Source organism: Triplophysa rosa, linkage group LG12, assembly GCF_024868665.1.
Source record: "Triplophysa rosa linkage group LG12, Trosa_1v2, whole genome shotgun sequence".
In the NCBI taxonomy this organism is placed as follows: domain Eukaryota; kingdom Metazoa; phylum Chordata; class Actinopteri; order Cypriniformes; family Nemacheilidae; genus Triplophysa; species Triplophysa rosa.
The window spans coordinates 16292300-16319226 of NC_079901.1; the positions used below are offsets into that span (position 1 = coordinate 16292300).

The following is a 26927-nucleotide window of genomic DNA, read 5'->3' on the forward strand; positions in this document are numbered from 1 at the left end:
TCAAGGTCCCAGAGTCTGGAGGAAGAGTGGAGAGGCACAGAATCCAAGTTGCTTGAAGTCCAGTGTGAAGTTTCCACAGTCAGTGATGATTTGGGCTGCCATGTCATCTGCTGGTGTTGGTCCACTGTGTTTTCTGAAGTCCACAGTCAACGCAGCCATCTACCAGGAAATTTTAGAGCACTTCATGCTTCCTTCTGCTGACTAAGCTTTATGGAGATGCTGATTTCATTTTCCAGCACGACTTGGCACCTGCCCACACTGCCAAAGTTACCATAAACTGGTTCAATGACCATGGTGGTACTGTGCTTGATTGGCCAGCAAACCCGCCTGACCTGAACCCCATAGAGAATCTATGGGGTATTGTCAAGAGGAAGACCCAACAATGCAGATGACCTGAAGGCCGCTATCAAAGCAACCTGGGCTTCCATTACACCTGAGCAGTGCCACAGGCTGATTGCCTCCATGCCACGCCGCATTGATGCAGTAATTCATGCAAAAGAAGGCCCAACCAGGTATTGAGTGCATAGAAATGAACATACTTTTCAGAAGCATACTTTTTTATTGATCTTATGTAATATTCTAATTTTCTGAGACACTGAATTTTGGGTTTTCATTATCTGTAAGCCATAATCATCAAAATTTCAAGAAATAAATGCTTGAAATATTTCACTCTGTGTAATGAATCTATGTAATATATGGGTTTCACTTTCTGAAATGAGTGACAAAAAATATTGACCTTTTTCACGATATTCTAAATTTTTTAGATGTACCTGTATAAAGTCTTACCTGATATTCTGAACAGATACATGTTGTATACTAACGTTACATGTTTGCTCAAGCCAGACATCCACTCTCATTCTGTGTTCAAGGGTAAGAGCAAGAGAAAGAGACTACTTCCGTTGCCTAAATGTATGTGGAAATAAAAGAGTTCGAAGTCAATTCTAATGTTATTGTTATTTCTGTAGGTTGAGGCTCAACTGGCAAATTGTCTGATGTATAAACTGACTGAATGGGATAAAACATGCTAGACAAAAAATAATTTAAATGATTTTAGATTTATTACATGTCTCTAAAGAGAAAGTTTATATTACTAGAGTTTCCCTGTAATATAAACATTCAAATCGTTGGTTCCGGAACGTAAGAACTCCTGCCAGTGGAGGAGGCGGAATGAAATGCGCGGAACACAACGGACGTTGAGGGAAGATTGCAAGCTTTTCTTTACGGGCAAGCTCAGACATAAAATAAACTATTGAGATTTAGGCTATTTCCAGAGGTTCAGTCCCCCTTCCCTACTTTATGGCTTCCAGTTCTAACATGGACATAGAAGGAGCGACCCAGCACCTCAGGGACATCTTAAAATTGGATCTTCCCTCTAATTTGGCCGGTAAGTTGCCGGGGAAGATAGCAGCTAACGTTAGGCCGCGGCGCGATGATGTTGCGCAGCGCCTGATTTCAGCGCCAGGACTTGCAATTCACCTGACCATAGTCGCTCAAAAATTACATTTTCTTAGTCAGAAACATCATGTTTTGTGTAATGTGGTTAAATAAAAAGGGGAAATAGTGATAGTTAAAGTAACGTTAGCAGGTTAGAGCTAAACGTTTTTGGCGTTAGCAGTGATGTCACTGCACAAATAGAAAGTATACACGTATTTTTGCGCCGTAAATAAATATCTTATTCAAAAGTCCAAAATTGTGTATTCCGTCACATTGACTAGAAAACAATAAAAGCAACCAGTGAGATTTTAGGAGGTTTGCTGAGAGAGTTCGTGAGTTTTTACTCAAAACAAAGTTGTCACAAGCTTAGCCTTAAAGAAGTCAATATGACAGACAGAAATCTCTTCATATACAGTATAACGTTACAATTATTCAAAAAGCATTCTCAAAGGTCTCACACTTTGTAGATAACGTTAGTTGTGTGAAATGAAATCACAGCACACAAATTCAAAGACACTTTTTTGTGCTTTAGCTTCGTGATTTAATTTATTGGTCATACGATTTCACAGAGCCCTCTCTGGTTAAGAGCCAGAGGAAAACATCTTTTAATGGAGAGTTGAATGGAGTTCTTGGAGCTGAGCTTATTGGAGCAAGTGGACATACAGCATGGGGGGAGCAGCCTACACACAACTCAGACAAACTCAATGGACAGGACACACAGACCATGTATGTTTGTACTGCTTCCCAACACTGACATTCTTTTGTAGACAATGCCAAGAAAGAGTTGAACAATCCTCACAGTGGTTATGCAAAAGTGAAATGTCATGTGTTATATCATATTTATGTTTAGAACACTTTAGATGTTTAATCATATCTTTTTGAAGACCGTGTTTGATAAATAAGTTATTTGAAATAATAAGTACTTATTTTGAGTGTTATTTTGTTGTCTAGTTGCCTTTCCGGAGATGATGCGTCCACCTGTGTCTCCATCAGAGCAAACTATGTGGAAATTGTGTCCAGTCATGATTCCAGTATTGACAGTAAAGCTCGTGGTAGCAACAAGGTGTGTAAAGAGCAAAACATTTTCTCTTTTGTAATTTAGGGATTCTATTGTTTTTGGAAATATCAAAGAATTTTAAAATTCTGTTGTGGGAGGAAGTAATAAAGCAATAAGCCCCAAGAAGCACTGGATTACTTTTTCCATGAAGATGCACCTACCTACAAAATCACCCCCAAACATTGTAGAATTGTAGAAGACATCTCGTATTTTTCATATGGCGATATGCATGCATACATATCACAGGAAGAACAAAATAGTTTTTTCCTAATATTGTGCTCCCTCGTCCAGTAATTGAAAACAGGAATAGCGATAGAGATTTTAAATGGAGTGGAATCCAACTGTTTTTTTGATGCTGATTATTATCTGTATGTTTGTTATAGGTTAAAATTCAGCCAGTGGCCAAATATGACTGGGAGCACAAGTACTACTATGGCAATTTAATAGCTGTGTCCAATTCATACTTGGCTTATGCCATCAGAGGTGAGTTTAAAAATGTGTTATAATCTGCTTTTTGTCCTTGACTTGTAGAATAATTTAGTGATAAGATTTAAATAGGGATGTGCACGAATGTTCGAATATTCGATCCGCAATAACTATTCGAAAATGTTTCATAAGAATATTTTTCCATACCTAAAAGCCTGAATTTTCTTTCAAAGAAGTTCAAAAGGGCCGTCGCCTTCAAATTACAGCCTGTAAATAAATTTGCACGGATCCTTTTTTGTTTGTTTTAAAAGGCGCTGTGATTCCTTAGTTACCGTTGAAATAAATACCTTATTTATTGATGCAAGTGCAATGCAAAGCTAAACAAGACAGACACTGACCATGGATGACAAAGAAAATTATATTTATATGCGGTGCTGATCAGCAGGATTAGTAAATATCTTCCTCAGATGGCGGTCACGTAATAAACTCAACTCAACTCTCAACTCAACTTTATTTATATAGCGCTTTTACAATTTTCATTGTTACAAAGCAGCTGCACATATGAGACACATTGACTACAAGCAAAACAATCAAAGTTGTACCTGCAAAAACAAGAAAAGGTTGAAAACACAGAAGACAGACACACCCACACACAAAACACTCCACACACACAACACGCACAGACACAGAGACACACACACACACGCACACACACGGATGCGCACGCACACACACACACACAACGCACACACACACACACACACACACACGCTCAGTGAGAGCACACATTTAGGATAAAGGAGAGAGAAGCACAGGTCAAATATAACAGATAATAAATTCCTATATGCAATATTAATTAAGTAAAACTTTAAAATTCTAAAGCAGCCCCCCCGGTCAGGCAGATAGTGCAAAAACAGTATGCAAACGGTGGTGAGGAACCCAAAACTCTAATCGAGAAAAAAAACCTCAGGAGAACCCAGGCCCAACCAGGGGATTCCAGTTCCCCTCTGGCAAAAGCTGCTGCCTCTGCACAAGCTCCAGAGAACTTGCACAACAAGGCTAAATAAAATAAATAAACTTAATAATAAAATAAATTATAGTTTAAGATTATCATTAATAATCTAATAGCATTTGAAATTTTGTGGTGAAGACATGTCAAGAGACCGCGTCCTTCTTTATCCAGCTCCATCATCTCAGCTCTTGTCAGGTCCCCACTTCCCATTCTCCGCTCTACCATCAGGTCAGGCCATGAACTGCATCCTGCTCGCTGTGGTAACCTTGGAACAATGAGACAAGACTGGCTGAGAGTAGAGTACTGTTCTGTACTCTTTGATGCAACAAGTACATCAGTTGTGTTTAAACAAACAGGGTAACAAGCACTACAATGGCTCCGTCTTTGTTGCAGGGTATTTTTTAGACATACCCCAGGGCATTAACGCTTGTCTGCTTGTCCGGGACAAGTAAATGTTTTGTATGAGCAAGTGAGAGAGAATTTTACTTGCCCGACCGGACAAGTAACTTGAAGAAAATAACAGTGCGACATATATGTAGAATAATAAGAATATATGCATTAGACAGAGTTGCGTGTTTGTCGTGGTTGTGCTTGTTTGTGTGTGACAATAATCAATGGCCACGCGGACGCGGAATCCTGTTATTTAACGTTAAATGTCATCTGGCTGGTCTGGGTGTCTGAGTGAATTATGTGCACAGTTTAACATACAACACGAGTGATGGTCGAGGATTTATCTGTGCTGCACTGTATGAGTATATGAACACATGAACTTCATCTCCAGAGTTGCTCTGAGTTTATTTTACGAGCGTTTTACTGTTTGAGTGAAGCTATCTGCAAACAAGCGTCTTCCCAAAGACCCGTCAAAATAAAAGTCCCGTTAAATTGAACACTCAGACAAAAAATACTGTAGCGTACTATTGAAAATTGAAGTGCCCTTGTAGTAAATTGATAAACACTGTATACTATAGTGAAGTTCAAAAACAATATAGTAGGAATTTTACTGCAGTTTACTATAGTAAATACTATAGTAACCTACAGTAATTTATGTGGACAAATATACCACTATTGTATAGTAAAAAAGGAAAAACACAGAACTTAGAAATATTAAAACAAATTTAGGTAATCTAAAAATGATACGGCCCTAATTTATCCATCTGTATGTAACATTAATGTCTTTTGTCAGTTATCTGCTTATTCATGTTGAACTACACTTGCACATTTCTGTCAGTTATCTGCTTATTCATGTTGAACTACACTTGCACATTTCTGCCTGTGCTACCAAACTTTAAACCTCTCTAGCACCAGTGCTATGTGCAAAAAAAGTTAATTTATAGCCTTAACACTAATAATAATTACTGCTTGCCATTGTTTTATAGCAGTCACGGAGAGTAGGCCTATAACCAAATTCAGGCGGCCAAAGCGGACACTAGTTAAAATGCTTAGAAGCAAACATGACCAATCTAAATCCGAAACAATTATATTGATTATATTATATTATAATTCAAATGAAATATCATTTTTTTATCTTTGGACAAGTAATTTTTGTACTCAGACAAGTGAATGTCAAATTTACTTGTCCGAAGGACAACCACATGACAATGCTTAATGTCACGCCCTGTACCCTAAAAAAACCTATATACAGGATATAATATTAATGCGTTATGAATATTTAAAGATCATTTTAAGCTTGATGTGAAATTGACTAAATAAAAACGAAAAAAATGACGTCTTTATTAACTTAATTTAAATAAACACATATTCATATTTTATTAGCTCAAATATTCAAATATGAAATGATTGAAAAATGCCCATCCCTAGATTGAAATAGTTTCGTACTAAATAGTGTACTCAGATATTTTGTGATTGATCCCAGGCGCCAACAACCATTCTATGATCCGTGTGCTGCGGCTGGGTTCCACTGAACGCTCGTTGCTGAAAGGCTTTACTGGGGCAGTCACAGACCTTGCCTTCGCCCACCTGGATTCTACCCTGTTGGGCTGCGTGGATGAGGCTGGAAACATGTTCATTTGGCAGCTCACTATGCACAACAGCAAAATACAGAATCCTTTATGGAAAAAAAAAGAAAATCTGCTTATGATTTGTTATGTTTTTGTACAAAATTAGCAAATACTTGAAGCATTGTGATGAACAGTGAATTTAAATTTACATGAGTTTTTGAATTTCTTTTTTATAATTTCTTAAATTTACATACATTTATTCATTTGGAATACGCTTTTATCCAAAGCGACTTACAAGTAGTAGAGCATATAAACATTTTGTCAACACGCTAAACTGTACCGTTAGTTTACAAGGCCATGCTACTAGGAGGATCAAAGCTGGAGTAAGGTAGAGAATGAACAACAAGATTTTTTTATAACCAGTAGTTCTGTTTTGGAGAGATTGAGTTGTAGGTGATGCTCTTTCATCCAAGAAGAGATGTCCAGAAGTCAGGCAGAGACACGGGCAGAGATGGGACAGTCATCTGGCTGAAAAGAGAAATAAAACTGCTTATCATCTGCATAACAATGGTATGAGAACCCATGTGCCTTAATAATTGGACCCAGGGAGGTGGTATATAGAAAAGAGGAGAGGAGCAAGAACTGATCCCTGAGGAACTCCAGTTGTCAGCTGGTGAGATCTGGATGTCTCGCCTCTCCAGGACACCTTAAATGATCTGCCTGTGAGATAAGAGTCAAACCAGTTGAGTGCAGTTCCTGAAATGCCCAGTTTGGAGAGAGTGGACAGCAGGATCTGGTGGTTCACAGTGTCAAATGCAGCAGAGAGATCAAGCAGAATAAGGACAGATGACAAGGACTTAGCTCTTGCCTCTCCGTAGAATGTCCTTTCTTGAAGCTGGATTGTTGACTGTCCAGAAGGTCGTGCTGTGAGAGATGGGCAGAGATTTGGTTAAAAACTACCCATTCGAGGGCCTTGGAAAGGAAAGGCAGGAGTGAGATTGGTCTGTAGTTTCTGACTACTGAGGGGTCGAGTGTTGGTTTCTTGAGTAAAGGTGTTACCAGGGCATGTTTAAATGATGTGGAAAGAGTACCAGTGGTGATGGAGGTGTTTATAATGTGTGCGAGTTGAGGTAGTAGAGACTGAGAGAACCTGTAGGAGGTGGGAAAGGATCGGGTCGAGGGGAAAGGTAGAAGGCCAGGTGGAATGGAGATTTTTGGAGACATCAGTCTCCGAAAGGGGAGAGAAAGCAGGGAGTTGATGATAGCAAGGGGTAAGAGAGAGATCAGGAATGCGTTGAGCAGAGAATTGCCTGCTGATGGTCTCCACTTTATCAGCGAAGAAGTTGGCAAAGTCATCATCAGTCAGCAAGGTATTTGCACTAGGTGGAGGGGGACAGAGAAGAGAGGAGAAGGTTGAGAAAAGTTGACACGGGTTAGATGCAGTTTGGATTTTGTTTTGAAAGCACTTGGTTTTGGCTGCAGATATATCAGCAGCAAAGGAGTTAAGAAGATGTTGATACTTGGAGAGATCAGCAGGGTCTCTAGACTTGCGCCACGTCCTCTCTGCAGCCCTTAGCTTGGTCCGATGGTCGCGAAGAGCCCCAGAAATTAGCATGTGCAGGCCTAGAGGTAAGAGGGCAGACACTGTCAAGACAGGATTTTAAGGTTGCACAGAGACGATCAGTAGCTTCCTCAACATTGAGAGATGAGTAAAGGGTTGTGGTGGGTAGGGAGGAAGACACCATGAATGAAAAGCAGGTGAGAGAGAGAGAGGGAACGAAGATTATGACGGAAGAAACATGGTTAGGGGTGGGAGGTATGATTACAGGGAGTGTTACAGTGAACTTTATAATGAAATGGTCAGAGACATGCAGGGGAGTAACTAGAATATTATTAGCGGTGCAGTTACAAGGCAGAACAAGATCTAGCTGTTGTCCTCTGTGTGTGGGAGGGGTGTTGGCCCTGTGAAGGTCAAACAAGGAGAGGAGAGCTAAGAAGTCGGCTGCTTGTGGTTTGTCTAGGTGAATGTTGAAGTCGCCAAGCATTACCAGTGGAGTGCAGTCTTCAGGGATAGTAGACAGCAGCGTGTCAAGCTCTTCTAAGAAGTTTCCCAGTTGACCTGGTGGGCAATAGATGACAACTCAATGTATTTTTGATGGATAAGTGATGGTGATTGCATGGTATTCGAATGAGGAGTTGCTGCAAGGAAAAGACAGAGGAGTGAATTTCCAGGTGTTGGAAAGGCGCAAACCTGTTCCACCTCCTCACCCAGAAGGACGAGGAGTGTGGGTGAAGTTGAAGTTTGTGGAAAGGGCCGTTGGAGTAGCAGTGTTCTCTTACAGATCCATGTTTCAGTCAGTGCCAGAACATTGAGATTAAGCTGACTGGCGAAGGCTAATATTTCTTTTTACTTTAATGTCCGAATTCCATTCTTTTTTGTATGTAACCATTCTTTGTTTTTCTTAATTATTTTCCAGATTTAGGTGATAAAATCTTATAGGTTGGTCTTAGAATGTCTGACCCCTCTATATTTTATTCCGTCTGGTTCAGTGTGTAGTATAGTAGAGTGATGCACTAGTGAGCAGGTGTACTGTGATGTTTCTCCTTAACGTCGATGTCTCTCAGAGATGAAGTGATAGTTCACATCCGAAGGCCTGAGGACACTCCACTGAACTCCAACCGCAGACTGATCTGGTGTCCCTTCATCCCAGAGGACAACGATGAGAACCCAGAGGACACGTGTCAGACACTAGCACTGCTTCATGAAGACAGAGTATGTTTTCTGTAGAATCAGAATCAGAAGAGCTTTATTGCCAAGTGTGCTTGCAAACACAAGGAATTTTCTTTGGTGTTGGAAGCTTCTAGTACAGACATTCAACACAATGACAATACAAATATAATAATATTTAAAGTCTAAAAGATTCTAAAATATGCATATATAAAATAAAGACTATTTTACAGAAAATGGGGGATAATAACATATAAGAGACATTGTACAGGGTAGTATATAGTAGAATATACATATTAACAGATTTTATGTACACTTGTGCAAAAGGATAATGTAGTAAGTAGAGGTAGTGTTATATGCATGTATACATAAGATGTAGATATAATATGGCACTATAGTGCACACTATAGGAGTAGTGGAAGTGGAATATTGCTCTTAAGGAGCAGTTATCTGTTTAGGAGGGAGATTGCCTGGGGGAAGAAGCTGAATGTGACTTTTTTATTATCACTATTGTTCATAAATTGCTACTAGATAAGATGCTTGTCATTCCGATAACCGGATTTTCTTTCGTACCTGCAGGCTGAGGTTTGGGATCTTGACATCCTCAGATCCAATAACAGCTTGTGGCCTGTGGATGCCACAGACCTGAAAGAGGGTTTCATCACCATCAGAGGACATGCAGCAGTAAGTCCAGCCCTACTTTATCCAGTCTCTCTCTGTACATAATACGGTGTAAATTGAAAGGGGAAATAGAGTTGATGTAATAGGCAAATCATCTTGCGTTATGCAGTATGATGTTTAATGTTCTTGTACAGCGCATTAGTGAGGGAGCGCTGTCCCCTGACGGCACCGTCCTGGCCACAGCTAGTCATGATGGATATGTAAAGTTTTGGCAGATCTACATTGAGGGACAGAACCAACCCAGGTATATGTTTAAGACAGATTCTTTAATGTGTACGGTGTATAGTCAGATTCCCTGTGGGCAAATAATTTTACTTCATTTTTACTCCTAAGTCCATTTTATGGCTAACCTTGCCTTGCCTTTCTTGCAGATGCCTGCATGAATGGCAACCACATAATGGACAGCCTCTTTCCTGCCTTCTCTTTTGTGACAACCACAAGAAACAAGACCCAGAGTGAGTATTGGGTTCTTTTCATAAAGCCAGTGCTCAGTTTTTGTCAGAAATCCAAGTCATTAGGAGATGTGAAACAATGCTTTATAATGCATTTACATGGCTCGGTCAATGTGCCATTTTGACATTTATTTGAAGTAATTTGTGTTGTGTTTAGCATTCCATTCTGGCGCTTCCTCATCACTGGAGCTGATCAGAATCAGGAGCTGAAGATGTGGTGCACAGTTTCATGGACCTGCTTGCAAACCATCAGGTCTGTACATTTAACCCGAAAACTGGAATAGGTTTTTGTTTTTGCCATATTTGTTGTTATTATAGTGTAAATATAACACTATCACTGTTGCTATGTGTCTATAATAAACGTTTCTGAATAATAGATCTTATAAATGGTGTGTTTCAGATTTTCTCCAGATCCATTCAACAGTGGTGTGCTACCCAGCCTTAAGGCCAGTCTGGATCTATCTGCAGAGCTTCTCATTCTCAGTGATGTGCAGAGGAAGGTCAGATCCCCCAGTCACTTATGTTTTTTTAACTGCTGCCCTTTTAATAATGAAATAAATGTAATAAAACACACAGTTACCAGGGCTTGTCAATCCTTCAGAAAAGCGACCTTGATCTCTGTTGATTACAATATAATCATGTCAGAATTAGTTTTTTCCTTTTCTTTAATAGCTTCATTTACTAATTAATCTGGAGCTTTTGTGACCAGGAACAATAGCAATCTTTCAAATAATCACTGTGTGGTTCCAAAAAGCACAAAGCTGTACTATCTCATACTTCACTTTTAAAATATTACAGGACCGTCAGGAATAGGTGCATGAGGTAGAAAAATAAGACATTTTGCTAAATTGTTTTTTGAAGTCGAGCCAGTGGTGCTATTACAACAAGAAACAACAGCTATGGATTCAGAATAGTCAAATGAAGTAACAGTGGGGGGTTCGGCCTAGAGTGAATTTTTATTTTACGACTTACTAGACTGGGTTTATAGTCTTTCCAAAACATCCTTCCATTAACAGCATCTATGCCCGGCAGAGAATGGTTTTTGTTTTTTAAATGCTTTTGTTGAAGCTGTGTTATCAGTGTGTAGCTGGTGTTATTTTTTAGAGAACCTCCGTATTATTAACTGAGTTTTTGTTTGGTTGTTATTTTGTGTGTTTAATATGTAGGTGTTGTACGTAATGGAGCTGCTACAGGATCAGGAAAAAGGTCGTGCCAGCTTCACTGCGGTTTCAGAGTTTCTGCTTACACACCCAGTGCTTAGCTTTGGCGTGCAGGATGTCACCCACACACGACTGCGCCACACTGAGGTTCTACCTCCGGATGAGGAAAGTGAAAGCATGACGACAGGTCAGTATTCCTTACTTATTTCATGCTAGCGTTGCCTTTGCAAATGTTTTTGTAGTCTTGTTATACAGTACACCTGATCTTGTTCTAAACTACTGTGTTAATATGTTAACAGAAGGAAGCCAAGGACCTTCAGAGTCCAAATCTGGAATCCAGATTAAACTCTACTGTGTGCACACAAAGTAATTCAGATTGAAAGCACAATTTTGATTTACTGTCATTCAGAAACACTCCATTCGATAGTGTTTTGTAACGCTCCCTTATGCCCGCAGATCACTACAGGATGTCCAGATCTGGTTCCAGCCTAATCAGGAAGCATCATCATCCCTCTACTTGCCCCCGTCTAAACCTCAGGATGGCTTTGGTGAGAAGGCAGATGATTTATTTACTACTTCTCTATGATGCTTTTTCCATATTTAAATTTATGCCACGTTTTTCCCAGGTTTCTCTGACCCCATGGCAGACCTGAACGTGGAGGCCATGAGCTCTGATAAGGAGTCTGGTGATAGTGGATCACAGAATGACTTGACTAAGATTCTGCCTCTCCCGACTCCAGCTGACTTCATGAGTCCGGCCCCATCAGCCATGCCCAAACTCATGACCCCGGACGCCTTCATGACCCCCAGCACCTCAGTAAGCTTTTTGCACTCTATTTCCTTTTAGCCTTTAGATCTTCCCAGTAATTATAATTATTGATCCGTGATATTTTTTTATGACAGATGCCCACCTCTCCTGGTAGCAGCGCCAGCAGCCTGACTATAGTTACAGCCATGAGCAGTTCAGATAGCGGGGCAAGGTGAGGGATTCCACATCATCTGTTGAAGTCTGCTAGGAATAACTATTACATGACTCGGACTTGAATATATAAAAAAATTATAGTAAGCGTAAAATAGAAATTAGAAATGTGTGCTGGTTTAAAATGTGTCTACTCATGCATCTCTTTTGTTCTTTTTTTGAAGGGGTGGAGATGATCTGGCCCAGAGTCCCAAAATGTCTGTGGAATGTGGCAGCAGCTTGACTCTCAACGCCAGCGCGAGCAGCCCAAGATCTAACTCCATCCTCATCTCAGGCCTCGGAGACAACATCCAGGTACTGATGCACCGGCAAACTGCATGTAGTGTCTGTTCCGTGAATGGCACGGAAAATGCCAGTTTCTATAATTTATCCCAAATATTGGTAAAAAACAACAAATCAAATTGAAGTGCAGTGTGAATAAAGTCTTAGAAGTAATTTAACAATTCCTGTTTATCTGGCACCCTCTATCCACCCCTCCATTTAAATCCTGTTAGAGCATCTCTCCCCCACTGGTTCTTTCTCCATCCTTTCTTCGAGAGGCATCTCTTCTATGCGAAGCTGCTCCTTATTCTCACATACTTCCCCTCCCTTATTTCCCCTCCCCTCCACAGGTTTCTCATCCAAACCCCCCCTCCTTGGACCTCCAGGGTATAGATCCCATGGTGGTGCCCCAGGCCTCTCCGACCAGAGCTCGGTCTCCAGACGTCATCTCTTCGGCCTCTACGGCCATGTCCCAGGACATCCCCGAGATTGCCTCCGAGACCCTGCAGAGAGGTCTGGCCGGGGCTTCCGTCGACCCGCTTGACTCTATTCCCTCCCTGCATTCGGACAGCATGGCCTCGGCTGCGTCCGTCCTCCACCTGCTGTCTCCGAGAGCCCGTAGCGGCGCTGACCATGGTCCACTAGAGCGGGGCGCAGCTGCCGTGGATGGAGAGCAAAGACTCAACAACACTCCTTCGCTGTTGGAGACCGCCCTGTCGCAGGAGAACGCAGCGGCGGCGGCTGCTGTCGCAGGATCCTGTTTGGACAGCATTGTGAACCACTCGTGGCCTGCCGCACCGGATATCACACGAGAGACTCGTAACAGCCTGAGAGACAACGGACTGGGAGACTGGTAAGAGCCTGTTCCCGTATGTATGTAAAGCTTTTATTGAATTGATTTCTGTTCTGGGAAGTTTTTAGTCTACTTGTATTTCAGCACTGTGTAGAGAGGTCTTATGTATTCTGAGCTAGTATTTATGGTTCAAGAAATTGAAGAATTCTGTTATTACTGATACTGTTCATTTTTATGTGGAACTTAAAATTATTTTTATGCATTTAGCTTATATAATGACATTTCATAGTGAAGCTCTGAAAAGCTAAGAGACAATTGACAACACATGCTTTTTAAAGATGAGGTAACACACGCAGTTTCTGCCAATCTCATATTAAAGGGGTCATATGGCGCGAACACGTGTCTTTGGTGTGTTATAAGTTGCCCGTGCATGTATTAGACACGTAAAATACATACATAAAATACAAAAAATAAAATGTAATTATAAAATACATTATAAAAATACCCTAAATCTAATAAAATACGTTACAAAAAATATGTTAATAAACAAAGTTTGTCTTCAAAGTTTGTTTTCCATCAAAAGAATAACTTCAGTTACGGCTCAATGCGGAAATGGTAGAGCAACAACACGAGTATGATGTGAGTTGTGGCAAAACTGCTGCAGGAATCTGTTGACCAATCAAAACGCAGTGGAAAGAGACCAATCACAATGCAATGGGAGGAGACTGGATCTGGATCCAACCCTGCCCACTGGATGTCGCATTCTGCAGTGAGGAGCTACTTTGCAGGGAGGGCGGAACTACAGCACGACCACACAATACATCATCGCATTAATTCACTATAAAATTGTGTTGTTTACATTATGCACGTACATGCCGATTACGAACAAAACACAGACATATGACTTAGTTTGACTTACCGTGTGCGGTTCATGTCCGGCATCTTTTAGCACTGAGACCGCTCCATCTATGAGTTTCAAACGATCTTCAAATCCAGCGTTATATCCACCGTTTATATGACATTCATCACCTAAATGCAGTGAGCAAACAAACCGCTAAACTTCCGTCAGTCGAGTGAAGCGACATTGATGATGGACGTGCTCTTTCTCACGCTGGGTGGTTGACGTGTGGGCATGCTCTTCCGCCAGCATGTTTAACAGTGTAAGAACTCAGAATGCATGAAATAGCATGTTACCTCTGCTTTAACATTATTGGCATTTATTCCGCACCATTTTATTTAGAGACTCACAGCGATTATTAGCGACTTAAGTTGAATTTCTTTTCTTTTTTTTAAACCTTTCATGACTTCATATTTAGAAGTCTAGACTTAAAACTATAGCTAGAAGTAGTCACAGTTATGTGGTCCTTTTTGGATATTGGTAATATCCATCTGTTGTCTTATGGAAAATAATGTGAAGATTATTAATTTTATTATGTTTTACTTATGAGGTTGGAGTAAATCGAGTATTACTGAAACATTTGTTGCCTTTGTTTTTGACCGTCTCATTCCAGCTCCAGGGAGGAGATAAAGGACAGACACATTTCTTCGCCCTATCACAGACACACTTATCACCTGACACAGAACGACAGTCAAGATGCAAGTGCAGAACAGAGGTATGTGACAAAGTGTTAAAGGGGTCATATGACACGGCTAAAACGAATGTTATCGTTTGTTTTAGATGTAATGCAATGTGTATACACGATTTAAGGTTTAAAAACGCTGTATGTTCCACACACCGTGCATGTTTGTATCTCCTCTTTGCCCCGCCTCTCAGAAACGCGCGAATTTTTATGAAGCTCATTGCTCTGAAAAGCAAGGTGTGCTATGATTGGCCAGTTAACCAGTGCGTAGTGATTGGTTGAATACTGCAAGAAATGTAACGCCTCTTACCATATTCGGAACATCAGGTTCCAAAGCAATTGTACTGACAGGTGATAAAATGTCATCGGTACTTCCTCATATCAATTCGAGCCCGAATCTGATCCGGAAAATGAAGATGATAAAGCCGATACATCATTTTGCCAGCTCAACTTGAGCAGGATGTAAAGGATTGGTAAGGTTTTATTAAAAAAATATTATGTTAAATAGTTAAAAACTATAGCTAACTGTTTTACCTTTTATATACAACGTTATAAAGACTATAAACAAACAACAATATACATCATACAGAGTTTGTGTGAGATATAAACAAGCTCGCATTACAGCAGGGAATGGTAACATAATAAATAACGCGAGCGCTTTGGCCCTTCTTGATCAACCAGTGTTACGCCATGTCTCTTCGCGACTCAACAAAGACAATAAACCCATTATAAACATGACATTTGTTGCCTCTAGTTGGAACATAATTACTGATTATTAGGACTTATGTTGTCTTTTTTCATTTTGTGCGCGTGTCTGCATTTGCAGATCACAAACACACGACAAACTCAACTCGCGTTAGTCCGTAACAAAGTCTTTTACAATGAAAATATACTTACAGGCTGCGAATCTGAAGCGCCAGACTGTCCTTGCAAAGTTTTAATGGTTGGAATGGCCCCACTTTTTAACCACAGCTTTTGTACATAGCCGGTCTTGATCTCTCCCAGGTTCGTGAAGCAATCGTCTGCGAAATGCGCTGCACAAACTTGAACATTCGGATTGTACTTTTTGTTGTACTGGAACTGATGTAAATAAAATGTAACCATTCGTTTTTAGTCGTCTCATCTTTTGGCAGGGCAAACAGAGAGTCTTTCTTTTCGCAACGAAACACACAGCGTCTCCGCGACATACAATGAGACGATACAATGAGATTTACAAGTACGCCCTACTTGCGTTTACATTTGGGCGGTCTTAGTCAAATCATGTTACGAAGTGACGTACATTCGTCGGGGTGTGGTTACTCGAGGCGTTTCAGGCAGGTCTGGGTGAGCATTCGCTTTTAGATAGAATGCATCTTTTGTTCCGACACTTTCATTTTTGCAATTTTACGTGTCTAATACATGCATGGGCAACTTATAACACACCAAAGACACAGAAAAACACGTATTCGCGCCCCTTTAAGGATCACCTGTATTCTAACCCCCTTTATGTCATGTTTCATTTTCTGCAATGTGTTATGATTTAGTAGTCATGGTTTCTGATTGGTAAATTATATTTAATTGCTAATGTTTTTAATGAGCCTCAAAGGATGGTTTGCTCTTAAAGAAACAACATTTTTGTCAGATTTTAGAACGGAATTGAAACCATATTGCTGCCCCAGGGACTTTGCTTACATTCTCACTTTTTGCTACCATTATTACACATGCTCTTTCTCCTCTGATTGACAGCGATCACGATGATGAGGTCGCCAGTCTAGCCTCATCCTCTGGCAACTGTGGCCACCGGGCATCTCACAGACTTCCTGTCAAGGACTGGAAGACGTCACCTCGCAGTTCGCCTAAACTTAAGAGGAAGAGCAAGAAAGATGAGGGGTGAGATCACCATGCAGAAACTTCAGAAATATTCTGATTATGTGTATTTATGTGTGAAATGTTTGATGTGGGATTGTGTGGTGAGCTGTTTATCCTCAAAATGTGATTAGATCGTGTTTGGTTCTTTCCGCATTCAGCGAATCCTCGCAGTCGAGACAGATTGACAGCCAGGTAAGTCTTGTTGATCTCTTGCATCACAGTCGGAATGTGCTTCTTAGCATCCATCAAAATGCATAAAAACCTCTGAGGAGAAAAATCTCTGAGCCTGAGTATCAAATGCACATTAAGTCATCACATGAATTAAACATAAGTCGGTGGAGATCTAAACAATGAATAGCATGCCAAGCTCAGTGGTTTCGTGTTTTGACTAAGGTGCTGTGCTGACGTCGGTCTTGCACCCCCATGAGTTGTTGAGCTTTAGTAAGAGATGACTGTTGTGTCGTCAGATGAGCGTGGATGTGCAGGACGAACTCTTGCAGATGCTGAGGAGCCAGCAGAGGGATATTGCGGAGCTCAGACAGAACCAGCTTGATCTGCTGCAGAGAGTCACCAGTCACATGGATGCTGTACAGAGCTCAATCATGGCTCACATCGAGCACGCCATGCTGGCGCAACAGGACCAAGAACGTATCCTGACACTAGGGGGAAACTCGCCGCCAGGTTAAATATGATGAGGAAGTGAAGCAATAAAGTTTTATGAGGAAAATAAAAAATAACACCTAATTTATTTTTATATAATATTTTATATATAATTGTTATTTTTATAAGAATAAACCACATCTATTGACCAATCAGCATCAACAGGCCCAAACAGTTTGTTGTTGGCTTTAACTAGCTGGTGAAATAGAGAGAAGAATGGAACGTCTGACCAACCGGCTGGACAAAGTTGTGCGGGAAGAAATGAAGAAGACCATCCCACAGAGTGAGTGTCGCACACGCAAACTTTTCTCTTTTAGCTTTGAAAGACAACATGGAAGATTTTGCTGTTTTCTATGAAAAAGTTTCAGTTCTTGGTTTAAGTTTCAAGGTTATTTTGCAATTTTTATACAGCCATTTCGAAGACTCTTGAACCCGTGACTGTTCAGTTAAACAGCACCATTGCAGCCAAATTAACTGCAGTCGAAGGAACATTGAAAGAAAATGTCACCAAAGTTGTCAAGTCCAAGGTCAGTGCCTTATGTTTCTAGCGGCCTGAAATCTTTTTTTTTTTTTAATAACAAATTTGCCTTATGACTATGTCATCAGAAGTGTGTAATATTGTTTTCCAAAGGCTTGAGGTTTAAAACTGGCTTAAAAGAAAGACTGTTAGAAGAAACATAATATAAACAGAGCAGTTCAAAAGAATTGCTTCATATGCTTGTTTCTTAACACTGAATATTTCATTGTGAAACGCAGAAAAGGTACAAACCTCCTTACACATCCTCTACTTCTGTAACTCTTTGTGTCCTGTCATTCCATTCACAGAACACTACGGATGCTCTTGGCCGTGCTGCCGCTGAGGCCATGCAGGGCCCTATCCAGGCAGCCTACAAAGAGACCTTCCTGAGCATCGTCCTGCCTGTGTTTGAGAGAGGCTGTCAGTCCATGTTTCAGCAAATTAACGACAGCTTCAAACAGGGAACCAATGACTGTAAGAAGCATCACGATAAACTTACAAATGTTGATGAGCCAAACAGCACACAAGGGTTAAATAACTTCCAACAAGCCGTATGAGTTCTGCTGTTCTGCTGCTGTGTGTTACAGTGAGGGGAATAAGTATTTGATCCCCTGCTGATTTTGTAAGTTTGCCTACTTACAAACAAATGAAGGGTCTATAATTTTTATGGTGGGTTTATTTTAACTGATAGACACAGAATATTTAAAAAAATCAGGGGAAAAAAATGTTATATAAAGGTTATAAATTGATTTGCATTTCAGTCAGTGAAATAAGTATTTGATCCCCTACCAACTAGCAAGAATTCTGGCTCCACAGATTGGTTATGTGCCTATATGGACCACAGATTAGTCCTGTCACTTTAAGAAAGTACTCCTAAATCAGCTTGTTATGTATATAAAAGATGCCTGCCAACAGAATCTGTATCTTCCAGTTCAACCTCTCCAACACCATGGTCCAGACCAAATAGGTTTTAAAGGATGTCAGCGACAAGATTGGAGACCTGCACAAACCTTGAATAGGCTACAGACAGAAGCTTGGTGAGAAGGAGACAACTGTTGGTGTGATTATTTGGAAATAGAAGATATACAAAATAACTATCAAATGCCCTTGTTCTGGAGCTCCCTGCAATATTTCCCCAATGGGGTAAAGATGATCATGAGAAATGTTAAAGATCAGCCCAGAACTACACGGAAGAAGCCTGTTAATGATTTCAAGACAGTTGGGAACACAGTTAGCAAGCAAAACATTGGTAACACATTGGTAACACGCTATGCCACAGTAGACTGAAATCCTGAAGCACCCGCAAGGTCCTCCTGCCCAAGAAGGCCCGCCTGGCTCGTCTTAAGTTTGACAATGAACATCAAAATGATTCAGAAAAGGCTTTGGCGAAAGTGCTGGCACTGCTGTGAGACCAAAATGGACTCCTGTGTTTGGAGGGAGAGAAATGCTGACTATGAGCCCAAGAACATCATGTCTACAGAGAAGCACAGTGTTGGAAACATTCTGCTTTAGGGCTTTTTCTCTGCTACAGGTATACAGGATGACTTCACCGCATTGAGGGGCTGAGGGACGGGCCCATGTACCGTAAAATCTTGGACGAGAACCTCCTCCCCTTAACTAGGTCACTGAAGATGGGTCATGGATGAGCCTTTAACATGACAAAGACGCAAAACATATTGCCAAGACAACCAAATAGTGGCTTAAGGAGAAGCACATTAAATGTCCTAGCCAGTCTCTAGACCCTAGTCCTATAGAACCTCTGTGAAGGAGGCTAAAACTCCAATTTGCTGAGCGACAGCCAAGAACCCTTAAAGATTGACAGAGGAGTGGACTAAATGTATCCGGACACATGTGCAAACCTGGTGACCAACTATCAGAAATGTCTGACCTCTGTGCTTGCCAACAAGGGTTTCTCCACAAAGTACAAAGTTATGTTTTGCTTGGGGATCAAATACTTATTTCACTGACTGAAATGCAAATCAATTTATAACCTTTATATAACATTTTTTTCCCCTGATTTTTTTAAATATTCTGTGTCTATCAGTTAAAATAAACCCACCATAAAAATTATAGACCCTTCATTTGTTTGTAAGTAGGCAAACTTACAAAATCAGCAGGGGATCAAATACTTATTTCCCTCACTGTATAATGCGTTGCTGTGGCTAAATCTAATTTTCTCTACATTCCCCTACAGACATCCAGCAGCTGGAAACCCACATCAAAAACAAGAAGCAACGGGATCCTGTGATTGGCCAGCTGCAGCAGATGATTGACACACTCCAAAATTCCCAAGACCAGCTGGCCACCACTGTGACAGCCAGCGTGTGCTCTGACGTTCAGCGTCAGCTCCACATGACCGTGGGAAAGTAAGGCTTACCACCACTCACAAGACTCGAAGCTTATCTGAAATTTGCCTTAAATCGATAAAAGTGGAAGCTCAAAACGTTATCTTTCACTTTTGGAAAACTTAACTGCAGGCATAGGGAGAGCGATTGATTCAGGAGTTCATGCAGAGCAAGCTTTTTTTTGAGCCTTTACATTAATTTCTTCACAAATAGATCGGCATGCACGGTACCCAGCTTAATCCAGGGTTTCATTTCTGCCAATGAGCTTGTTTGTTTCCCTTCCACACAAATTCTTTATATTCAATATTAGGGATGCCACAATTCTCAATATAATATAATATTTGAGTGCGCACACTTCACGCACAGCAGTAAAGATACACGAGCAGTAAAGATAGAGAAAATGATCCAGCCCCCTTGGACTAAACTGTAAGATAAACAAAACACATTTTAGAATGGTCTTTCTCTGTCTATTCTCTGCAGTGAGTGGAAGGTAAAAGCAGTGCATTTAATTCACTGTGCCGCAGCATACTTGTCACTAAATGAGTGCTAATAGCGTTTTCCCAAAACCTGTCACTAAGTGTTAAGACATAAGAACATGAACATACTTCTGTAAATATGCACAGTTTGTTACCAGAGGTGCTGGGTGCACTGCATTAGATGAATCCACTGCTCCATAGGTGTATGATGATTTTGTAAGACGATCAGGCAATTCCTGAACTTACTGCCGGTGTCATGAAAAATTCTGACACCGGTTAACATGTAGTATTAATTAGTCGGGTTAATTACTATATTATACTTATTTTAACATCTGACAAGAGAAACAGAAAATATGTAAATGAGAACTGCTTCACTGGGCAGTTTTGCATTATAATACAGAATGTGACAGTTAAGAGACTAGAAGCAAAAGTGCCAACACTAGTCTGGCTCTTGAGCGTAAATGCGACGTAATGACGTCACACATATGCAAATTAGCACGTCGAGAACCGATTCTAAAATCGAATCTTGACCCTCAGAATCGATTGTGAAATGAATCGTGAGGGACCAAAGGATTCCCACCCCTAATTTTTACACTGCATACGAAAGCAGCATGTTCGCGTTGCTCTCAACCAGCATATGCAGAAAGAGCGTCTACAGCAACATGCCGAAGTCCGTTTAACGAAAGTTATGCCACTCGGCGGCCTTTCGGACAGCTATTTACGTCATAGTAAGAGCACCTCCAGGCAGCTATTTAGCATTGCACGTCTTCCAATTTATTGCAGTGGCGCACCTTGTTAATATATTATATTCGGCCTTTCCCATTGAACGCTGGTGTTTGCAGTGTTACGCGCACCGCACGTTTACTTCCATTACAGCAATCGCAAGTTTTGCATTACATTATTTTAAATACTCTGATGTGCAAAACCTCTTCAAGAAGCTTATTTTACTGGCAAAACTGCTGTGAGCTGCCAGTGTAAATCTTTACATTTATTCAGTACACCAGGAATTTGTACAAGTTGATTTTTGCTTAAAGATAATAAAATAAGTCAAGTTAAATAAAGAGAATTTCAGTCAAATTGTTTTTTTCTTAATGTTTTACTGTTCCTGTCACATAAGCATAGAACAATGAAAATACAGTTTACTGTGCCAAGCCATCAGAACCGAACCGAAAACCGTGGGTGAAAAACACGAGATTCGTATTGAACCGTGGGTGAGCTGTATTGTTGCATCCCTATTCAATATTAAACCCACTTATTAAAGCCCACAGGAAGTAGAATTCAGTTTTGAGTTCAAGTTTGAGTAGTAAGAAAATGTCGTCTCTGCAGTCTGCAGGACTCCATCTTGACTCAGGTGCAGCGCATAGTGAAAGGAGAGGTGAGCCTGGCCATGAAGGAACAGCAGGCAGCCGTCACCTCCAGCATCATGCAGGCCATGCGCTCGGCCGCAGGAACGCCCGTACCCACTGCGCACATGGACTACCAGGCCCAGCAGGCCAGCATTCTCCAGTTATTACAGCAGGGCCAACTCAATGAGGCTTTCCAACAGGTGACCGCTAACTTACATGAAACTTGCATCACGAAATGTTCTCTCCAGGTCTTCTCGTAACACGTCTCTAATCTCTCCTGCAGGCTTTGTCAGCAGCAGACCTCAATCTGGTGCTGTATGTGTGCGACACCGTCGACTCTCAGCAGGTGTTTGGCCAGCAGCCCTGTCCGCTCCATCAGGCCGTCCTCCTGTCCCTCATCCAGCAGCTCTCCACTAACCTGGGAACACGCACAGAACTTAAAATCAGGTGGGTTCATTATGATCATCTCATCTGTATGTCCTTTACATACAAACTGTTCCTTTAGCCACTCCCCCACCCTGCCGTGCCAGGAGCTTTTATAAGTATGCACACGCACGTTACGCTTTTAATGATTGAACACTTAAGTATTTATTTATAATCCACAGTACGACTTGTGTGATCAAGGGCAAAAAGCTGTTTAATATCAAAGAACAAAGGACTTAAGGCGGCATCTTTACTTTCTCTGTGGATGACCTTGTGTGAAGGGGACATCCTGCTTCTGTGGCAGTGCTGCATTGGGCTGCAGACTTCTCTACTGGGGGAATGGGACCAACTCCTGTGAATCACAGACTAATGCTCTGCTTGCGTGCTGCCAAGTCCCTTTACTGCTATAAATGGCTCTGTTTGCCAGTCCTGTCTCTGAATTACACTTTAAAATACTAGTGTTTCATACTGCCCAGATGTGCAAATGCATTACCATCTGTAAGCGTGTATGTCTCCTCTGTGGGTTCGGGTGGGAGAAAGGCACATGCTTATAGCTATGATTTCAAGTTTAAAGGAACAGTTCGACTAAAAATTAAAATTCTGTCCTTATTTTCTCACCCTCAAGTTGTTTCAATCTGTATACATTTCTTTTCTGATGAACACAGAGAAAGATATTTGGAAGAATGCTTGTAACCAAACAGTACTTGGCCACCATTGACTACCATAGAAGAAATATTGCTTTATAAATTTCTTTGTTCTGTTGAACACAAAAGAAGATATTTTGAAGAATGTAGGACAGCAAACAGTTCTGGGGCACTTTTGACTACCATTGTCATTTTTCCTACTATGTTAGTCAATGGTGGCCAACACCTGTTTGGTTACAAGCATTCTTCCAAATATCTTTCTCTGTGTTCATCAGAATAAAGACATTCTTACAGATTTGTAACAACTCGAAGGTGAGTAAATGATGACAGAATTTAAATTTTTTGGTTGAACTGTCCCTTTAAGGGATAGTTCACCAAAATAAAATAATAAATTCAATAATTCAGTCATTTGTGAAAGAAAGAGCAGAACATTTCCCGCACAGAGAAACAAATGTCTCTCAGGGCTGGTAGATTATAGTCGTGATAACCGCACTAGGGGCTTAAGTGAATTGGAACAGGTCCTACACATGTGAAAATAGAGCGAACTGATATGAAGCATCAAAGCTTAGCCATCTGGACAGGACTACGCCGCAAATTCCTGGGGATATTAAAGTCATTGTATTACATTTCCTTCCTATTTTAATCGAGAGCTTTAAACTTAATGATGGATTGTAGGGTAATTAAGATTACCTCTGTCCAGAACGTAGCTCTAGTCTCCGGTGATATCATACCGTACCGCAGCATCTATTCGTTTTAAAGACCGAGATTTCGCTGATAGTTTTCCCAGACAGGTGGCGTTTTACTAATCCTTGTTGGACTCTATATAGCCCAAGCAGCCTGGAGGGAGGATGGAAATGCTTTACACTGCAATAGTTTAAAGAAATAACAAACATGTTCTGTTTGTACAGCTGTCAAAAAACATCAGCTCTGCATTACGGGACTGGAACAAATGTTTTCCGGCCAGAGATGGCATTGGGTGCTTTTTATATCTGGAAGATCAGATGTTTCATGCTGTTTTGATATGAATACATTGTTAGAGATCAGGCTCTGCGCACAGTAGGGGTGGAGAAAAATAAGTTTTCCACAGGATTGCCGTGTATTACCTCACAATACAATAAGTATCCTTGCTGTGAGGCTATCGATGCAGTCACATTTTTCAAATGAATACTTTTGAGGAAAAGGATATTGACCACCATTCAGAGAGCATCATTCTGTGTGAAGGTGCTTGTTATCATATTATGACCCAGATATCTATATAATAACGTATCGCCTGGTCCCTGCTGATTTTCACCCTTAGTGTGCTTCCAATAGTAATGAGATTTGGCTTCAAAGCAAACTGGCGATCTAAAACGGAGAGATTAAAAGATACTCGGTCTTCCTAAAAACTCTGCCTTCGGTTTAATAAAATCTGAAAACTGCCTGTTAAGATGCGAGATGAAAGTATTTGCAGCCTCATGAAGCAAACGATTGCACGATGGCAGCGATGATGTTAGCAGTTATTTAACGGCGATGTAAATCGGTGCATTAATCTTTCATAACTGTTTTTCCTTTCTAATTCATGTGTAGCTATCTGGAGGATGCCGTGATGAACCTGGACCATGGGGATCCAGTCACTAGAGACCACATGTCTGCAGTGCTGTCCCAGGTACGACAGAAGCTCTTCCACTTCCTGCAGCAGGACCCCAACTGTCCCCTGAGCAAGCGCGCTCGGCGCCTCATGATGATGCTTCAGGGTCTGGTCAATCAATAGAGCTCAGTGCTGACCCGACCTCTGCCGGATGGTGCAGCTGATCTCTACAACCCCCCAGTCACTGTTCTGCAGTCTCATTGACTGTCATTATGACCTCACACCCCACACTGCTGTTTACTTGCTTTTCTGTGTTCTGCCGCTCATTGGCTCTCTCAGAAGCGCTGTTGGGAGTTGTAGTCCAGACCTGGACTTAAATGTGATATATATATATATATATATATATATATATATTTATGTTGGTTTTGGACAACATCTCCCCATCCCGGCCCACTTTTTTTCTGACAGATGAATCATCATTTATCCCTCAAACATCAGGAGCAAGTATGACGAAACTGAATGTGAATGCTCACAGTTCTGTTGTACAGATGATCTCATCGTCTGGACTTTTCTGCTTTATGCCCTTCTGTTTATTGTGCTGAAATGCCATTGGATGCTACAAACAGACATTATCATCACCTTGTGAGCATTTACCCCCTTGTTCTTTATTGCTTGATGTTATATATAGGCTATTCATCCAGCCAATTTACTCAAAGAAACGTAATCGTTTGGCAAACTGGAGCATATTAAGTGCTCCTTAAACTTTTTTTTCATGGTTTGAGACTGTAATGCTGCTGGGACATGATACACAAGGTCAAAGTCAGATTTTTGTTCTTGTCATTTCAGCTTCTGGACTGTTGTTAAATAAGCCGTTTTTCAGTCAGCTGTTAAATATTTTGAAGAACTTGAAATGAGAGGAATGCTCACAACGTAGTTATTTAGCATTTCTTCAAAAGAAGCGTCAGATTGTCTGTTTGTAACTTGCAGTACATCCACAAGTCTCCAGAGGGCAGGCATTTATGTATCTTTCTAATTTTATATGCTGCTGCTGCTGTGATGCTCAGTTTGTGAAATTACACTAAGGCGAGTGCAACAAGGCTTTCTTTTTATAAAGAAATATGTTTTTCTGTCTCGGTTCCCCCATAATATGATGTGGTCTTTTTGAGTTTAGAAGAGAGCTGTATTTCATTGAGAGATTATATTTGATCATGCCCTCAGATAGCGAACGAACAAAAAAGTGCCTTATCAGACTATTGTGTATCAGATATTGGTAATCTGTCCCAGCCCCTTACAGATAGGCCGCAAACACATTGGTGTGTGCTAAATCTTTAAATTAATATTTCCTTCCACTAAATCATAGTAACAAAGTTAGGAATGGACATGTCTGTTACAGAATAATTTGCTAAAAGCGCTGTGAACTAAAGTGGTCTGCGTTTATTTTTCAGCCTTATTGTACAAGTTTCATGGCGACATGAAGGCCCTGTTGATTGTGTTTGTGCGAACACATTATTAGTTCCTTTCTTTCTTTTTAGAGGGCTGTACAAATATCCATAGCCATTCGCAGGCTCATTAGGACATTTTTACAGGGTATAGGCAATTTGTCAGCTTTCTTTATTCTCAAATGTAAGAAATGCTTTATAACAGACATGATCCTGCTGTGTAATTCTAAGGCACTAATAAGGATATATTAAACTCAGCATGCTTGCATGCTACTGGTGAAAGCCATGTATTCAAACTTAGTTAACCTTTTTTTACAAACTCAACACCCCACTGTTTGCTGAAATTCAGACCTCAGTGCTCTGTAAACCTGCTTTATAATTTTTTTATGCTATGGTGTCCAACAAAGATGACCCATGAATCATGATAGGTTAGGTTGTTTTATGTTATTTCAGGTGAAATGTTAACATCCTCTTGCACATGTGAACAGCTCTAAGTATGGGTAACGTTTTAAGGATTTAATTGCAGTGCAAGGTAAATTGTTATTGATGCTGTTTTAGACGCGTCTGAAGTTCTTAGGGTTACTGTACTAATACTCGCCTTTGAATGTCTGAGGCTTACATATAACGCAACCTTTTTCCCTTCGAGGCGTTTGCATTTCAGATTGTTTGACAATTTCATTTTGTCATTTTCCCATTGTGTTTAAATTTTTGTTCCTCGTGTTGGCAAAATATGTTGTATATTTTACATGTTTCTTTCATCATAGACGTTTTGGAATAAAAAGGAAAACATTGTTTAATGTTCAGTTAAGACTGTGTGTTTTGGTTTTCAACAGGCGTGCTTGTAAGTGCTCGGTTCTTGTAAGTCAATGGTTTACCAAATGAAGATATTATATGATCGTTTCATTATACACATTCAAATAAGTTTAAAAGGTAACACAATCGGTTCTCGTTCAATAACATTAGTTAATACGTTGGTATCTAACAATGAGCAACATATTTTTACAGCATTTATTAGTCTGGTAATGTTAGTTAATACAAAGACAATTGTTAATTCTTGGGTAAACTAATCAAATTAATTAACTACGGTTAAGATTATGTATTCATTCACTGTTATGTCCTTTAAAATAAAACTCTTCTGTGG

The 26927-nt window shown here is 40.5% G+C and overlaps 1 protein-coding gene across 2 annotated transcripts; it reads left to right on the top strand.

The window, feature by feature from the left end:
* Positions 1-1180: 1180 nt before the first annotated feature.
* edc4 (enhancer of mRNA decapping 4) lies at positions 1181-26907 on the top strand. 2 transcript variants are annotated; one of them, XM_057347969.1, is made up of 29 exons: positions 1181-1384; positions 2004-2160; positions 2386-2497; positions 2875-2974; positions 5803-5989; positions 8513-8660; positions 9195-9299; positions 9431-9540; positions 9668-9751; positions 9906-10001; positions 10149-10248; positions 10915-11095; positions 11208-11274; positions 11365-11456; positions 11535-11725; positions 11812-11888; positions 12052-12181; positions 12382-13001; positions 14453-14554; positions 16247-16390; positions 16528-16561; positions 16837-17017; positions 17238-17312; positions 17441-17556; positions 17855-18020; positions 19741-19912; positions 21694-21913; positions 21997-22160; positions 24347-26907. In XM_057347969.1, the coding sequence occupies exons 1-29, from the start codon at positions 1297-1299 to the stop codon at positions 24528-24530; spliced, it is 4203 nt and encodes a 1400-aa protein (XP_057203952.1). In that variant the 5' UTR covers positions 1181-1296; the 3' UTR covers positions 24531-26907. The 2 variants fall into 2 exon arrangements, with proteins under 2 accessions (XP_057203952.1, XP_057203954.1); XM_057347971.1 differs by having other exon boundaries at positions 12499-13001; positions 24347-26905.
* Positions 26908-26927: the final 20 nt, after the last annotated feature.